The 13,356-nt window shown below is 40.2% G+C and overlaps 1 protein-coding gene across 4 annotated transcripts in view; it reads left to right on the top strand.

Moving 5' to 3' along the window:
* DYNC1I1 (dynein cytoplasmic 1 intermediate chain 1) overlaps nt 1-13,356 on the top strand; it is a 340,112-nt gene that overhangs the window by 262,720 nt on the left and 64,036 nt on the right. For all 4 annotated transcript variants that reach the window (XM_053609525.1, XM_053609523.1, XM_053609526.1 and 1 more), the window contains 2 exons: nt 7,898-8,044; nt 12,767-12,880. In XM_053609525.1, the coding sequence (XP_053465500.1) occupies nt 7,898-8,044; nt 12,767-12,880 (261 nt within the window). The remainder of the gene's footprint in view (nt 1-7,897; nt 8,045-12,766; nt 12,881-13,356) is intronic.

Raw genomic sequence — 13,356 nt, 5'->3', positions numbered from 1 at the left:
ATTTCTGAGTGCTGGGTTTGCCTCTTTGCAAGAACTTAGTACTTTTTCAATAAAAATAAATTTAATTTGTGGCTATACTTCAAGTAAGAGGGTTTGATGGTAAAAGTGGAGCAGCCTCAACCCTGGATTTAGAGAAGTCGTGTGGCTGACTCCCTTCACACGACTTTCATGTGGTTGGGTGAGCCATTCCCAGAAACCCCAAGCATTTTTGAAGATACTCAACTGGAGACATTCATAATTCTTCCCTCCCTTTTTACTGTTAATCCTTCATGTTTTAACAAGCACTTAAGTTAATGCTTCCTACACTCTTTCCTGTCAGATTGAAACTCTCTTCTCTTTTAAAAAATATGTTCTCACCAGTTCATATTCATGTAAATCAAAGGGGTGGATGTGAACACACACCACATCCAAAGATCAACTTCCTTTTTGTAATTAAGCAGGATTTAGACATTTGATTTGAATAAAGCTGGTGCTTTTTAACATACAAAAGCAATTCATATATTTATCACTTTTTTTTGTTGTTCCTATAAAGCAAAAATTTGCCTTTAGCTGGTACCATATCTCTATTTCCAGCCTAGGCATAGAAACCCAGATTTCATATTTCCTAAAAAAATAAAATAAAATAAGACAATAAGTTATAGTGAATTGTTGAAATACAATACTGAAAAAGCTTTCTCTGACCTGAACATGTTTCAGTGAGCATTGTTGTCAGATATGATAGTATATCCCCACCATTCATAATTAGAAGTAAAACGTGTAAATAAGAAATTTAACACTACTGTGTTGTGATTCCCTTTCATCTGAGCTCAATACCTCAAACTTTTGAATCTTTTTCTCATTTTGTTTTGGTATAGAATGTGTTGTAGAATCTTAAAAGATCTGTTTTTCTAAGCCTAATCAGAAGGAAAGAAGGAAGGAAATAAAGAAAAAGGAAAGAAAATCCAAATTAAGGGACATTATGCAAAATATCTGACTAGTACTCATGAAAATAGTTAAGATTATCAAAAACAAGAGAAGCCTGAAAAACTATCACAGCCTAGAGAACAGCAGTCTCCAAACTTTTTGACATCAGGGACTGGTTTCATGGAATCATAGAAGACAATGTTTCCATAGATGTTGGGTGACAAGGGAAGGACCGCTGTGCAGCCTGGTTCATAACAGGCCACCGAGTACATGTTGGGGACAGCAGGTTAAGGAGACATGAATAATGGTTAAATGTATGATGGTCTCCTGAATGGGATCTGGAACAGAAAGAGGACGTTAAATAAAAAGTAAGGACATCTGAACAAAGTATGGACTTCAGCTAGTAATAATGTATCAATATTGGTTAGTCCCTTGTGACAGACGTGACGATAGGGACTATGTTGAGAATAGGGGGAACATGGCATAAAGGTGCATGGGAACTATACTATCTTTTCAACTTTCCTGTAAATCTAAAGCTATTGTAAAAATTGATTTTTTTTAATTGTACTGATTTTTCTTCAGAACTCTGTTACTAATGGTGATAGTTGAAATCGGAATAAGAATCCCTTTTCCTTTTATAAACAAAGTTTAAAAGGAAAACAAACTTTCCTTTTACAACCCAGAAAGTGGAACTCCCCCAGCTGCTCTGCAGTACAGAGTGTGGGGGGGGTCATACCTAACAGGACGCCTGGCACAGGTAGGTTTTCCTTCTTTTTTTTTTTTTTTTTTTGTGGTTTTTGGCCAGGCCTAGGTTTGAACCCGCCACCTCCAGCATATGGGACCGGCGCCCTACTCCTTTGAGCCACAGGCGCTGCCCAATATAATTTTTTTTTTTTTTTTGGTTTTTGGCTGGGGCTAGGTTTGAACCTACCACATCCGGCATATGGGACCAGCGCCCTACTCCTTGCGCCACAGGCACCGCCTGGTTTTCCTTCCTTTTTATTGCCCGGAGACATTCCACTGTGTGAATGTACCACATTTCATTTGCCCAGTCCTCAGGTGATGGACATTTGAGTTGCTTCCACTTTATGATTATTAGGAACAATGCTGCCGTGAACATCCATGTACAAGTTCTTATGTAGACATATCTTTTCAATTTTCTTGGGTATATGCCGAGGAGTGGAATTGCTGGGACATCCAATAACTATGTTTAACTTTTTAAGAAACTGCCGACTGTTTTCCAGAGTGGCTGCATCATTTTATATTTCCACCAACATTGTAGTGAAATGTTCCAATTTCTCCCCACCCTCACCAACAGGTACTTTGCTCTAAAAAAAATAAATAAATAAATTCCAGCCCTCGTAGTGGGTGTGAAGTGGTATCTCATTGTGCTTTACACAATAGCTTTTGTATTCTTTGCTGAAACCTAGCACGAGGCCCATGGTAGGGTCTAAATGATGAAAAGCTAGAAAATTTCAAGGATTCTAAGAAAGATTATCAGGATTATTGGTTTATAATCTTTGGCAGATCAAATTTATTTATTCATTTATTCATGTATTTATTTATTTGAGTCAGAGTCTCACTCTGTCGCCCCAGGTAGAGTGCCGTGGCATCATCTTAGCTCACAAACTGTAGCACCATCTGTTTATGTTTTAGTGCAAACTGAGCCAAGAAGTAGCAGATACACTGCCTCGGTCTTTGCTCCTGTTCCCCCCTGGCTCTAATGGGGGTGATAAAATCACATAGATGGTTACTTTTTTTAGAGTTTGGAAGAATGGCTCGTACACCCCAGGGGTAGAAATGCAGAAGGAATGCAGAGGAAGGGGGAGTTCTAAAGGAAACTTTGGAGTTCTTTCCCTTCCTATTAGTTAAAGTTAAGGGCCCACCACTGGGCTCATGTTGACTTAAGCACTTCACACCTTCCCCGTTGTCAGATGCCTGTGCTACATGACAGCGGGTAAGAAGGGTTTTCCGCAGCAGTGTTCTCTAATTACATGTGTTTCCATTAACAAAAGAAGTATCTTTGCTGGTTTCTTAGGTAAGAACAGAAATAGATACTGGTTTACTAGTAGCCAGAAGCATCTGATCTGTCTGCCTGACAGCCCTCTGACAGGGAAGCATGTGCTTTTAGGCAAATAAAATGTCAGCCACCATTAAACAGCATATGGCAACAATATGACCATTCCCTCCCTGGGGACTAACCTCTCCCCAGAAGAGACGGTGCTTGAAATAGGAGATGCTTTTGAACACAAGAACCCTATCCCTCCTACCCAGGCAGGATGGCTAGGGAGTAGGCAGAGTGCCACACACAGGAGGACCCAGGCAAGCAGATCAAATGTGAGCCTAGGGGCGCGTCTCTCAGCCAGCAGTGACCAAAGGCTGTCCGCCTAGGCATATGGGTCTGTGGTCATGGGGAAGTACCACCCCTGGGCTGGCCTGGATTAGCTCTCCAAAATAGAAACAGCCTCCTCAGCCACTGACAGAGGGGTCTGGGCCGACTGAAATTGAATGTGGTGGAACATTGCATGCAGTGAGTGAAGGGTGACGTTGCCAGTGGAGACTCCACCCCTCTTATCTCTGGCATTCCATCTGAATGGGGTAAAATAAACTGACTTCTCTTGAAATAGATGGTGAGGATGTGGAGGCCCGTCTGGTGGGTCAGCTCGTGTGCAAGGGAACACACTGTAACATGGACAAGGAGGCGGCCTGCCTTTGTAGGGATGGCCACTAACCGGGCAGTATGCTCAGGATTCAAAGCTAAACCAGGTTTCCTCTGCATCTGTGAACAATACCAGAAATTGTCAGTAGAATTGGCTTGTTCCTCAAATCACAGTTTTTAAACTTTACTTGTCCTAATTTTGGAGAACCGTATTATACAAACGATCAAAAATGTGATGCTCACCCCGTTGGAGATAGTGGTGCATCATGTAACATCCCCTCTGTATTACATGTAGGTATACAGTCAGTCGGGTTGGCAAGTTGTTTGTGTGTATGTTTGTTTTGGTGATGAAGGGTTTTCTCAATTTCAATATATTAATGGGGTAGAAATATTTTTGTTAGATGGATACCTGGTATAATGTATAATTCAGGGCTTTTAGTGTGCCTGTCACGAATAGATAAGTTTACATCCCACAACTCTCTTCCCTCTCTCCTCCCTTCCTGGTTTCCAACATCGTTTTATGTCTCTTTGTGCCCGTGTAGCCATCACTTACCTCCCACTATTAGTGAGAACATGTGGTGTTGGTTGTCTGTTCCTGAGATACTTCACTTAAGATAATGGTCTCCAGTTCCCGCCATGTTGCTGCAAATAACATTCTTTGTTTCTTTTTTTTTATGGCTGAGTAGAATTCCATGGGGGGTGTGTGTGTGTGTGTGTATATACATTGTTGGGGATTCATCGAGGGTACAATAAGCCAGTTGTAAATGATATATATATAAAATTGTAAATGCCTAGGGAAGGGATGAAAATTTTCAAAATAACTTGTTGTTAATGTTTTTCGTGGAATTTGTCTTCTAAAAAATGTACCGTTAAAAATGAAAACCAAAACACCTCATGTTTTTTGGTCATGCCAACCAATTTTTTCTGATTTTTTTTACTTTTTACCAAATGTAACTGACAGGATAGTATCATCAGCTGCTCCTTTTACTGACAGTCAGTAAATTCCATAACAATTGGCAGCCACAGCCATGACTAGATGAATGGCTGCAGGGACAGCAGGAGGGTGCAGGGTTTCCAGGACCCCTGTACTCTGAAGAGGACTAAGGAGCTCACCTTGTCGGACCTCGAGTAGGAGGACTGATCCCACATATCTGAGTACCTAAACATTCAGAGGAAAAATAAAAAATTAAGTCCATTATCCAAATGTTTGCCACCATAATGTCAAACATCAGGGTACACACAAACATCTCGTGAAATGACCAAACTCTAGAGTTTGTATCTACATACCATTAATTGAGATCATGCTGCCTTGGTGTTTCCATATGAACGATCGTGTCAAGTGTGGTGTACTCTGCTGATCGGTATTGAATCCAGAACAAAATATAGTAGAACTTGCTATGAGTTGGCTGCCCAAGGGACTGTAACAAACTAGTCAACATATGGAGGTGGTCAACATAAGGAACTACAACATCAGACTATTGTACTGATACATACATGTGGTACATGTCCATTCTATGGAATTTAGGTCAACTGAAGGAGGAGGTCAATATAGAGAGGTGGTCAACTATGGGGCTTCCTCAGTATTTATGTAAGAATACATGTACATATTTAAATATATCATATAATGCATGTAATTAAAGTATTGATATTAAAAGGTAAGTGAAATTAATGAACGTAACTATATCTTACCTTACAAATATAACATGAACATAAATATGCCTACTGTTTTTCCTCATGGAGATATTATTGTAACATCGGTTTTCAGCAAAACAAAGTAGGTTCTGGAGGGAGAACTCTGGGGCTTCAAGTTGTTGTTACTCTTTCTTTGCATTAATTTGACTTTTTATCAAGTGTACATAGAATTCTGAATTTGAAATGGGGAGCTTTTGTGACTTTTGAGATTGCTTGAAATGGTTTAGTAGTTCTTAGTTGGTGCTCAGTGTTTGATGACTAAACAAATGAAGAGTGAAGGCTGGATGCACAGTCAAGTAGACAGGAGTGCTTACCCTGAGGGGCTGGATTCTAGTCCACTGTCAACTTCATGTTTCAGTTTCATAGAAATACTTTAACTGTTTTTCTCTGGTTGAGGCTCTCAACAAACTGTGCAAGATTGGGGGAGGGTGGTATTTGCCGGGATTTAACTAAAACACGGAAGCAATCAAGTGGTTGAATTCTGGATCTTTAAATTGAATGACATTCCTTTATCCATATTGATTTGAGCTTTGGTAAATTCGATTGTTGATACCATCTGGATAATTGTAAGTCTTTCTGAAGCTTTAAAAAAAAACTGTTTTCAACATAGCTCTAGCGACATCCGAATTTCATCAATTGAAAACTAAGAATCATTTCTGTGGGATGTGTAAAACAAGAAGCTGACCAGCATTATTTTCTCCTTCTTTAATTCAGGATCATTACTGAGAATTATTCTTGAACTTTATGAAAACCAGATTGGGGCACAAGCATATTCTCCATTGAATTGAGTTCAAGGAATTGGAACTGAAAATCATTCAAACTAAGAAAACATGACACCCAAAAATAGTCTACGATCTTTCCTCTCCCTGAGAATGGGACTATTTCTGACTAGGAAGCCTTAGGCAGAGAATAGATCTGGATTTTGTTGTTGTTTCAGGCTTTGTTAAAGAAATGGATGTTTAGCTTACCAGTCCAAAAGAAGTCATAATTTCCTTTCAATCACTACTTTTCTGGTTTATCAGTTACAGCCTTTGATCCTCTTACTTGCTTGTTCAGGAAGCTGGGATTTCTAACCACAGAAAAAGTTCCAAATGGTGCCATTCAAGGCCTTTGTCAAGTCCAGGAGACCTCCTCAGCCACATTCCTGGTCCTTGCCTCTGCCATGCATGCTCCTTCCCAGCCAGAAAACACTATGAATTGTCCACCAGTCTCTCTTTTGCCGCCTCCAGTCCTTTCTCCCCATCATCCCACCTCAGGAATGCCTGTTTCTCCTCTCCACTTCTTGAGTGTTCTGCATACACTTGGAGGTGTGACATGCCACCTTCCAGGAGGCCTTTCTCCCCAAGTCATTTCTTCCACCCTCTTTTTTCCTCCCTTAACTAAAACAAATCTTCCCCTTCCACCCACCCCTGACCACAGGCACACAAACGCACATGCTCCTGGGATTTAATCCCATTCAAGACCCTGCACATGGATGTTAAACCCAAAGGACAAGTGGGGGCACTAATCCATCTTGCTGCCCACCTACTTGCCAAGGCCTGTGCCTGCCCCATGACTGTGTCTCTAGGAGCAGCTCTGTCCATCTGTGTCCACGTTTTTCTCATTCCCTTTACCAGGGCACGGGTTTGTGGAGGGCAATGACTACCTCTGCATTCCCACCATTCTTGGTACAACGCCTTTCTCACACATAGTAAGATCTCAAAGACTGTTCACTGAATTTAATTGAAGGAATGAAAGGCATTTATTAAAAGCAATGACTTCCACTTATAAATACAAATATGCGAAGTGCTGACAGAATTCAAGTGGACTCAGGAGATGTGAAACAGTAACTTGTCTGATTTTAAATGCATCATCCTTCTATCTCAGTTAAATAATTTCCTACAAAAAAAAAAAAGTGACGTCCAATAGTCTTTTGTGGTCTTTCAGAGATCCTGTTTGTGACAGACTATGACAGACCATGGCAGAGTCTGACTGAAATCGGTTACTGGCTGTGTGTTTAAATAACTAAAGAATAACATGAGGAATTGTCTGAAGTGGGCAGGACAAAGGCGGGGAGAACACCCCTGGGAGCGAGGGTAGCTGGGGAGGAGCCGGTTGGATCAGTCTGAGGTTAGTTTACTTCCTAGAAGTCTACTCTACGTTCAGGCAAAACCAAAACAAAATGAAAAAGCACCCCATCGTAAAGTCCTTGAAGCTAGAATTACTCTGGCCTTGCTAACTCTGCAAACAGTATAACTTGCTGTGGCCATGCCTTCAAACAATTGCTCTGTGAAGCCTTCAGTGGAGAATTAGCATTAGTTCTGTAGGCAATTTGATTCAATAAATGAGAAATGAATGTCCATAAAGTAAGCTAACAGACCCCAGAAAGATGACGTACTTATCATAGGTTGTATGCCTATTTGGTGACATGGCCAGGACTTAAAACTAAAGATTTCAAGGGGCAACCATTGACCAGCCTGTCCAGAAAAATCCCTGCATCTATGAACAAAATCCCCTGACTACACACTTCATAGTCTAGCTTCTGACAGCTTTATGTTTCATGGGATGTGTTCTGTTTATGTGATGACTCGTTCCTTTGCAGGAAGAGAGAACCTTCTACAGGAGATGCATTTCATAGAGCCTCTCTGTCCTTTCTCTTCACAGTCCTCTGTGATGTCCGTCTGCTTCGCCCGTTTCCATCCTAACTTGGTGGTTGGTGGCACTTACTCGGGCCAGATTGTCCTCTGGGACAATCGCAGTCATCGTAGGACACCGGTGCAGCGGACACCCTTGTCTGCTGCTGCACACACGGTAAGTCAAACTTTCTTCACTTCCCTCTCTGCCTGCTGAGCCCAGAAAGAGGAAATATATCAGTTCACAAAAGTACAGATGTTCCCAGCAACACCAAGTGAGACGTATCTACATTATAGTTATTATATCTTGAGTGATTAAAAATTATTATAACAGTTATTATATCTTGACTGACTGAATAAGCTGAGTGAAAAGTAGTTGAAAGGAGCTCTGGGTTTAGAGATATCTCTTAATAATCAACATGTACTAGCACATAGAAAGGATCTCCTTGGATGCCCCAAAGACTAATAGGGGAGAGAAACTTTGGAAGAGGCATCTGTGGAATTGTATCCTGAAAGAAACCCTTCACTTCACATTAAAAAGTAGAAATAGATATTTTTCAAATAAACCACAAAGAGTAAGCATTTTATGTCTAGGGATGGTATATATGGGACTTTTGCCAATAGGCCTTTTCCATTTGTGATTTAAAGAGATACTATGACTTTAAATTCTGGAATGTGTGATGTCTCAATGTAAAGTCTACAGTGACAATATAATCCCTAGGGTTAAAAGTCAACATCTCTAAACCATTACCCATAATTTAGTAGAAGAGGTTCAGTATAGTCTTCATGAGACAACTAGTCTGTCATTTCCTTTAAGAGAATGACAGGTGTGTATAGCAATTGTTAGGAGGAATGAGAAGACAGACATGTCTCCATCAATCCTTGCTACCTTGACATTCAGGGTAACTGATGTTCTTTCTCTGACATGCCCAAATTATGCCCAAGGATACAGCTCTACTAGTGTTTTCAATTTCCTTAATGTGGTTGCCTCATCTGTTTCATCTGCTGGCCTCAAAATCATTCTGGTTTGAGGAAGGATTGCTAGCTGCTTCAGCCGAGATCTGGAGGAGGAAAATTCTTTCACTCTTATAAGACTGACAATAGGAAATGACAAATACCACGTCAGTCCTAATTTTGATTGATTGGGGAGGCAAAGAAACATTCAGGTGAAACTAGTTCTTGGGAATTTGGGGAAATTGCTCTTGCCTACCCTATTTCTCCAAACTAATTACAGAAAATTGTGGCCCAGGAGAAGACAGGCTTACTGCAGGTGTTTGCTCAAGTAGTGTGAAACCACTTCTTGACTCTGTATCGGTGGTTCTCAACCTTCCTAATGCCGCGATGTATTTTCATTGTTACAAAGGGGTCACGACTCACAGGTTGAGAACCACTGCTCTACATGGATGTCTGGAGTATTTGTGAACACACCTTTTGAAATTTCCAAAATTATATACCCAAATGTTAGAACATTTAGTAATAAACATTTGGGTTAAATCTAAATCCAGGAACTCTTCCAAAGAGTTAATCTTTTCTTTCTGAAGTAACTTAAGAGTGTGATCATCACAACTAACATACTGTTATTATCAAATTTAATGACATTATTTCTGTTAGAAAATAAATAAAAACTTGTCCATTTTTCTATTTTCCTGTGTTTTATCTAATGCACACCTAAAAGCTCACAGTGAATTTTGTGATTGTCTTTTCATCTCCCTTATTGCCTGACTGGTTGGTACCAGGATCAAAAACGAGGCCCACCACAGATTACTAACTAATTTCCTTTCACACTCACCACACATATGTATTTGGGACAACAGGAAATCATAATTAAAACAAAATCCTTCTGCCACACAGTAAGTTTATTCCTAAAATAAATAAAAACAATCTGGATTCTTACTGGAAAAATGAGCTCGACTGTTGCTTTTTTCTTTCCATTAAGTAGAGGGGTGTGTGTTTGGCGGTGCTCGTGTAGGTACGCTACAGTGTCTGCTTCTGTTTTGATTTCTTTACATCTCTCTCTTTTCTTTCAAACTGAGTTCTCTCATTCATGGAAGCACAGCGAGCAGCACTGAGTAAAGGATGAACGGCCAGGACAGGCTACAGGCACAGTCCTCTGGATTTGACTCTTTTCATCCTTCTGTCCTGCCTGCACCCTCTGTGTCTCATAACCTATTAGCATTTCAGTGATTAGTGTTGATGCTCAGTGATTAATGAAGAAGCCCCATTGTTAGATGGAGATCAAGTTCAAAACAATATTTGAACCCTGCTTTTCCATTCTTCAGTTTTACTAAGTCTACTGTTTCTAGGTGACAATTTGTTACCTGCACTCTTTTATTTGATTTCTTCACAGAGCTTTGCGTTTTGTATGGCTCCAGGCATGAGTTTGTACACTGCCCCAGGCTCCTCCTACACCAGAGACTGAGAAAAGAGTATTTTCTATTGTCCCACAACCAGTCAGTCCTCTTGATATTTGGAGAACTGATCAGGATAACATTTTGTTTCAGATCTCTGCTGTGCTTCCAACTGGGCAGATCCACCAGGGCCAAATTCCTTTGAAAGTTTCAATAGGTGCAGATGTGGAGACAGGGACACTTTTACACTGTTGGTGGAACTGCAAACTCATACAGGCTTTTTGGGCAGAAGTATGCAGAATCCTCAAAGAACTCAAATTAGACCTCTCATTTGATCCTGCAATCCCATTGCTAGTCATCTACACAGAAGAAAAAAAAATGATTTTAACATAAGGACGTTTGTGCAAGATTGTTCATGGCAGCTCAATTTACAGTTGCCAAGTTGTGGAAGCAACCTAAATGCCCATCAACCCAGGAATGGATTACTAAACTGTGGTATATGTATACCATGGAATACTTTTCAGCCATTAAAAGATGAAGATTTTACATTTTTTATATTAATATGTATGGAGTTGAAACACAACACTCTTCTTAGTAAAAGAAGTATCACAAGAATGGAAAAGCAAATAACTAATGTACTCAATACTAGTATGAAGCCAGTAGAAGATCTAATACACACACACATAAGAGAAAAACTCAATTCAATTCATGTTGTGGGGAGGAGTAACAAGGAGGGAGTGGAGGAGGGAAGGGAATCAGGGTCTACTTAGTGGCACAATGTAAGGGTATATGGCACACTTCCTGGGTGTGGGACACAACTATAATATGGACTTTACCTAACAAAAGCAAACATTGTAAACTAATTGTTTGTACCCTCACATTAATCTGAAATAAAAAATAAGTAAGTAAGTAAATAAATAGAATGTTTCAGTAGAACCATAATGTGAAAGACACAGGGACTCGGTTGACTGTCCAGTATGGGTGAAAGAGGTGATGTAATTGTCGAAAAAGCAGATTTAATCTTAGCATGCATTAAAACATTCTTTTTTAATGACGTGAGAAGTGACGATTCAATGCTACCCAGATGTCTTTGTTTTTCTGGTCAGAATGTATTAGTTCCATTTCACTCTTAGAACTTCACTGTTAGAGGAACTGAGATAAAATACAGCATATTCAAAAGAGATTGACGAGGATGGAGAAGGTTTTGAAAACCAGTTACCCAGAGAGCAGCTGAAGGAATTGGTGAAGGTTAGTCTGAGTAAGCAGGACTTGTGGGGGGAGGGGTAATGAGAAACAACAATCTATAAATATTCAAACAGCTGTCTTCTTTTTGACATGATCGAAAAGTCTCTTTTTGAGACTAGATGGAAAATATCCTCATTAGTGGAAGAAAAAACACCCCTAGGAATCAGTGCTAAACCTGGCTTACCTTTAAGAAAGGTAATTTAAGCAGCATATGGACCACCTTTTGGTTGAGGCAGATGAGCAGCTTCACTAGATGATTATTACTGCTCCTTCTGACCAGCAGTTTATATGATAATAATAGCTTGGGAACCATCCTTTATACAATATCAACTTTCCAATATTAAAAATTATTTCATTGTAATTGTGGCGAGGTATTATGGACAGTAACTCATCCTCATCCAGAGTAAGACTTTGACTGTCAGCTATTTGCACAGGGAAGCATCAAGTCACTTGTGGTTTGGCCACTGATAGCTAAGCTGCTGCCTGAAATCTAACCCAAATTGCTTCTAGGTTCAGCTTATGCTAACCTTCCATTTAGTGTTTAATGTGCAGCTGCGAATTTTGGCCTGCTGTGTAGAGTTCTGCAGAGTGGGTTGACTTACTGGAGGATGACAAAAGGTTAGAGCATCTTGCTTAAGGTTCCTGGGATGTATAAACGACCCTGGGTAAATCTAAGCCTCCATACTACTCTAGCATTTTGAAAAACAAATTTATCATTATCCTGGATTTCGTAGTATCATTAAAGAAACTAAATTTTGTCTCACTAACTACATTGCACTGTGAATTTCACCATCAATATCTTCCCTCCCAAAATTAAACAGGCAAATGAATATGAAGTACTTTTTATAAAGAATGTTAACAAATGCGACTATAATGCAGTAACCTCAAGATTTAGTAACACACACTCCTTCCCACAGTCAATAGTTCTACCCTTCTGAAGACTGTCTTTTTCTGTCACTCACATTGAGCTTAGAAGCCAAACTCTGTAGTGAAGATTTACCCACCTTCCCCTCCCTGCCTGGCTTCTGCCCCAGTGTCCTCATTTGCTCCACGCTCCTTCAGTTCCACTGCATTGCATCTGACTGAGCAAAGTGAAGCTTGCTAAGGATTTCCACCACCATGGGAATGCTGCCAGAGCCGTTAAAAAGAAAACAGGTTCAAATCAAAAGTGGCAAACGACCTGAGGCTTGTATTAGAGCAATATTATGTCACTCTTTAATCCTTGTTTTGGAGTGATGTGTTGGACACTCAAATGAAAGCATTTCCTCCTGGATCTGTGTCTGATCCTCCATGTTATGTTTTTGCAGCATCCCGTGTACTGTGTCAATGTTGTCGGGACTCAGAATGCTCATAACCTCATTACTGTCTCCACCGATGGCAAAATGTGTTCCTGGAGCCTGGACATGCTCTCAACTCCACAGGTGGGTTTGTTTTCCCCTACACATAAGCACATCCTGGTTAAAAGAGATACCTACTTAATAGAACATAGTTCCTAAAAGCCAAACCCTCACATCCTATAGGAGCTAAAACCAATGGATGCACTTGAAAGAGTGGGGCCTGCTTTCCGCAGTCTCCTCTTGAAGCCAAAACCCATTTCCTTTACCACAAATCATGTAATTATTGTAATACGTTAATCCTTAGGTCAGTTTCAAGTGAAAATGAAATAATCCATTTTAAAGCATAGTAATTATAGAAGTTGCCTACGGTATGAGTTGTACTTACCCTACAGCACTGCTAAACAAATGCAAATGAGCTTGAAGCTCAGCGGAGCCATCCCTTATGGGGACTTGCCATGGAGGAAAGGTCTCCCAACAAAACAGAAATCCAAGCCCTTGCTTGCATCCGTCACCTAGACAACTGCCTGTGTGTGTGAAGAATTTGTTAAACCATCTGTTTT

Source organism: Nycticebus coucang, chromosome 11, assembly GCF_027406575.1.
Source record: "Nycticebus coucang isolate mNycCou1 chromosome 11, mNycCou1.pri, whole genome shotgun sequence".
NCBI lineage: Eukaryota > Metazoa > Chordata > Mammalia > Primates > Lorisidae > Nycticebus > Nycticebus coucang.
This window is presented reverse-complemented; position numbering and strand designations above follow the sequence as displayed.